Source organism: Apaloderma vittatum, unplaced genomic scaffold (assembly GCF_000703405.1).
Source record: "Apaloderma vittatum isolate BGI_N311 unplaced genomic scaffold, ASM70340v1 scaffold15449, whole genome shotgun sequence".
Lineage (NCBI taxonomy): Eukaryota > Metazoa > Chordata > Aves > Trogoniformes > Trogonidae > Apaloderma > Apaloderma vittatum.
This window is the reverse complement of record NW_009737074.1, coordinates 16,326-20,736: the sequence shown is the minus strand read 5'-3', so window position 1 is coordinate 20,736 and position 4,411 is coordinate 16,326. Positions and strand designations below refer to the sequence as shown.

The 4,411-nt window shown below is 48.9% G+C and overlaps 1 protein-coding gene across 1 annotated transcript in view; it reads right to left on the bottom strand.

The window, feature by feature from the left end:
* The window catches only part of LOC104279806 (mitogen-activated protein kinase 14), a gene marked incomplete at its 5' end in the record, with an annotated part of 14,799 nt that overhangs the window by 599 nt on the left and 9,789 nt on the right, over positions 1-4,411 (bottom strand). Inside the window, 3 exons of the mRNA XM_009877219.1 lie at positions 52-225; positions 517-595; positions 1,017-1,096. Of these exons, the coding sequence (XP_009875521.1) occupies positions 52-225; positions 517-595; positions 1,017-1,096 (333 nt within the window). The remainder of the gene's footprint in view (positions 1-51; positions 226-516; positions 596-1,016; positions 1,097-4,411) is intronic.

The following is a 4,411-nucleotide window of genomic DNA, read 5'->3' as shown; positions in this document are numbered from 1 at the left end:
CCGAGGGAAGCGGATTTGCTCACTCCCGCTCCCCACCAGCCCCAAACTCACTTTTCCATTCTTCGATCTCGAGCTCTCTGCTTTCAAAAGACTGGTCGTAGGGGTCTGCCACGGGTTCGTCGTCCGGGTCGTGATACTGAGCGAAGTAGGCGTGGGCCAGCGCTTCCGCCGCGGTGATCCGTTTGTCTGTATCCAGCACCAGCATCTTCTCCAGCAAGTCCACAGCTGCAAAAGCACCGGAACAGAAGAGAAAGGGTTTAACCTGTGAGCTGTGCGAGGCTTCGCTCTGAAGCGTTAAGCTTGCAAAACCGCCCAGTGTGTTGCTCAGTCTGGAGTTTCTCAGGACGCGCCCATCATCTATTTCTTCCTCTCATACCCTCAGCCCACACAGACTTTGTAAACTTTGCCACCGAGCTACTCCTGCCGTCCAAACGAAACTTTGGGCAAGTCCTGGTGTCCCAGGACGGGCTAACTTCAGCGTCAGGAAGAGCACAAGGGTTTAAAAGCAGGCCTTACCCAGCGGATTGGCACCGATAAACACATTTTCAAAGTTCATTTTCGGCATGTAAGACAGAGACTGAATGTAGTTTCTTGCCTGTGGAAATAAACGCTCCGTTGAAGTAGAACACAACCCAGCCACCAAGACAAAGCACATCTCGATCATCCTGCCGCACCGGTTATTACGGTGTCTCCTCATTTATCCTTCTCTTATTCTGATCCTTATTACCCCTTCCCAACCAAAGGCCACTCAGGACAGCAGAGGAAGAGCTGGGGTTACTTGGGGGGTTCATGCAAGACTGGGAAAGCAAAGAGATGCTGCAAGAGCCGAGGGCGCACAACGCAAAAACCAGCTCCCGAGGGCGCGGCGCCCGCATCTCAAGTGTTTGTTTAGTACAACCACCCCGCGGGAGAGCAGGGAAGTTAACTGCCCACCCGGCGCTGCCCGCGAACGCCAGCTCCGGCGCGAGCGAAGCCCTGCCCTGCGAGCCCCCCGTCCCCGTCTGCTCAGGGCTCACCTCGTGGCTGGGCATCCTGTTAATGAGATAGGCAGGGGGTGTTCCCGTCAGACGCATGATCTGCTGAAGCTGGTTAATATCTTAAGTGCCTAGTCAAGGGCTTTGTTAAAAACAGTGCAAAAAACCATTTCAAACAGAAAAACAGCTGCGAACGAAGCACCTCTGCTGCAAACCACAAGGCAAAAAGCCGTACAGGCAGGGCCCACTGATTTTTTTATTTTATTTTTTCTCCTCTCAAATACTCGTGAGAAGTTTAGCAATGGCACTAGTGAACACCTAAAGCGCAGGAGGATTATTGATGGGCTGGTAACAGCGAAGGTGTTTCTGTCTGCCATCGGTAGCGTCACACTACGACACGGCTGCGTCCACATTTCCCAACAGTTCTAAGGCACCAGAGCAGATATTTCCTTTGGCAGAAGCTACTCCTCAAAAATTTTCCTAGGCTGCTGCAGCTACAGACAGCCTCAGGAAAACGAACAAAAATTAAAACAGAAAGAAAAATTATTTCCTCTGCACTAGTTACCAGCTTTTTTTGGTTGTTTTTTTTTTCCTTCTTGCTGCACAGAAAGTACGAGTTCGTTGTGGTGCAAAGTGAAATCGGCTCACAGCTGACACCTCCTTCTGAACAGCTTTGAATGCACTTGGATATGTGGGCGAGGTGACACAAGGCAGTAAATGCAAAATTAGCAAAACGTTAGCGTTGCATAAGACAGAGTTAGCTGATGTCAGTGAACAGACAGAAGGGAAGAGCAAGTCAAGGAATGCAGCAGAATTCGTTACAGTGACACACTAAAGGCCTCAAACACTTCATTGTTTTGCTCTCTCCACGCAATGGAATTGCACTTTGCTGCAGTTTATTTCTTTTTAAACGGACTCTGAATGAGGATCTGGCTAAAAGCAACAATTTATCGTGCAAGGTGAAAAAAAACCCAAACAAACCAAGAGCCACTTCACTCTTACGTATTCAAACTGATCTTTTGCCAACCTTTAAGCTTATCCCTCTCGCTAATCCCCTGCGACTTCAAAGCCCAGACTAGCCTTGAGGTCAGCTCCCGGGGCACCCAAAGCCACCCCTGGACTTGGCTCTAACCTCGCCAAGGGCAGAAGGTCCCAGGGCTTTTTTCAACGATATCGGGCAAGCTGACCGACCGATTCCAACTTGCGCCGCCCGTCCACCTTCGGCCAGCGGAAGGAACTCAAGGCTGAACCTCGCGTTCCGCCGTTACCCGAAAACGAGCGTAAGCTGCGCTACCGAATAATCTTCTCACCGCCCTGATCCCCTGCTCTGCACCGCAGACTCGCTGCTCGTCACCTCTACGCAAGCTCGCCGGGCGTTAACCTGCTCATCTGTTACGGCACCGCTGGCTCTACCTTCGAGGCGCCAATTTAATGCCATTTCGTCCTGTCTTTGCACAAGTTGACAATCCAAGGCGGGAACAACCCAGAAATGGCAGTACGGCTGAAGGGAGAGGTCACCCTTGAGAAAGGGGACCGTCAAAAAGCTTTTGGCTGTTACCTTGGGGTAAAAGGGCCCCGTACAAAAAAACGGGACACAATTAGTTACGTTCTCAGCAGACTCCACATAGCGTGTCCTGGAAAAAGCTGCCACATAAAGGCAACCAAAAGGCACTGTTTTATTTTTTACGTAAAATCCAAAAAGATGGAGGCAGTAGCATTTCGGAAATTAATCGTGCTACAGAAGGGACCGTGCGTGTTTAAAGGACAAGACGCTTGGCTCCTGCTAAGAAAGATCCCTGGGAAGGCAATCGGGAGACACGAGACGAGCTTCAAAGTCTTCGCTGTGAAAAATGCTTCCCCAGCAGCACCTGATCACACGCTACACCACAAACTGAACGGAAAGTCAAAGCAGAAAAATGAGAACATGGAAGGAAGAAATCAAACCACAGGCAGAGAAACAAAAGATCAGATACACAGAGCGTAAGAACTCAAAGCCATCTAAGAGCAAAGAATGACAAAAAAAGGAAAATAACAGAAAATAAATCCCAACACATACTACAGATAGACTACAGGAGGGCAACACACAGACTTGGGACTTCCAAAAGGGCAGATATTACAATCAAAGTGTAAACTCACAGACTCTGAGGAGATTTTCTTCAAAAGCTCAGGCCCTGGGGTTCCAACGAGTCTCAAAATGAGCTTCAACTGATCAATATCTAATGACGGACCATAAAGGAAAATGCTGGGACAAATCAAAATGAAAAGCGCAAACACATCAGCCTATTAACGTCGGAAGTTAACGCCTGCCAAGGCCTCGACTGAGAAGCTACTTTAAGCCAACTGCGTTCATTCCTCCTGTTGAGGATTCGTACCCCGGTGTGGCACAGCAACCTCCAAAGGGCCCCTCGCAGACGCGCCGCGTGTCTCGCGTCGCTCGCAGCATCCTTCTCCATCCTTCCCCGCGGCAGAGCGGACGCCGGAGCTCTCGCCCCGCCGGCACAGGGTCCCTTCCCGGCCCCGCGCCCCGGCCGAAGCGGTTAGAGCAGGATTAGCCCGTGTTAGTGACAGAGGAAGGAAAGCAGAAGGCTGAAAAGCGAAGGCACCCATAGGAAAAAAAGGAAATAAACAAAAAAAAGCCTTTGGTGAGAACACCTTCCAAGGTCATTCAGCCACTTCTAAAGCTCGGGAAGAGGTGGCTCCTGGACACCGCTAAAGGGCGCTGGTCCCGCCCCAGCCAAAGCATCCTGGGAGCAAAAGAAATTGGGCTCAGACTTAACACCCCAACGACATAACGCTGGAAGCGCAAATAATATTTTCTGGCTTAAAAAGCTTCCACCAGGCTGCGTACCAGTCGGAGCTGCCCTCTTTAACTAGGCAGAAAAATGAAAACGTAAGTGATAAAACGTAGACTCGACTGGGGGGAAAAAAGGAAAAATCGACAAAAGGCAGAGCATTATGTCTAAAACTCAAGATGGTAAGGAGACACAAGGTGACTTTTAAAACCAGTAGAAGAATAATCTCCCTTCTTCTCTGAATTATCCTGCCCAGAAAAACTACTCATGAATTCAGACTGTGCCTGCAATGTTTTTGCCCTTGAAATTATATCAGACTAGTCACAGATTTTCTTTTCGATAAAAGCAGTCGACTTACTAGACAATGTTTCGGGTTTTTTGTCTGGGACCAGTGCCTTCCTGATGTTTTGAGATACAGTTAAAACTCCTTGTCTGAATATCTTTTAATTTAAGTACTACAAGAACTTCCGAACTGTCTCTTTTTTTTAAAAAAGCCTCAGAGTTCCTGTATACGAAGGAAACCACCAACACTTGGCTAAAACCTTCATCTTTTGATGCGAACTGAATCTAAACTGATGTAGAACCTTAGACTTAGATTACCTGTGAAATGAACTAAAAGCGCAGAACAGCGAGGTTGGGACGGAG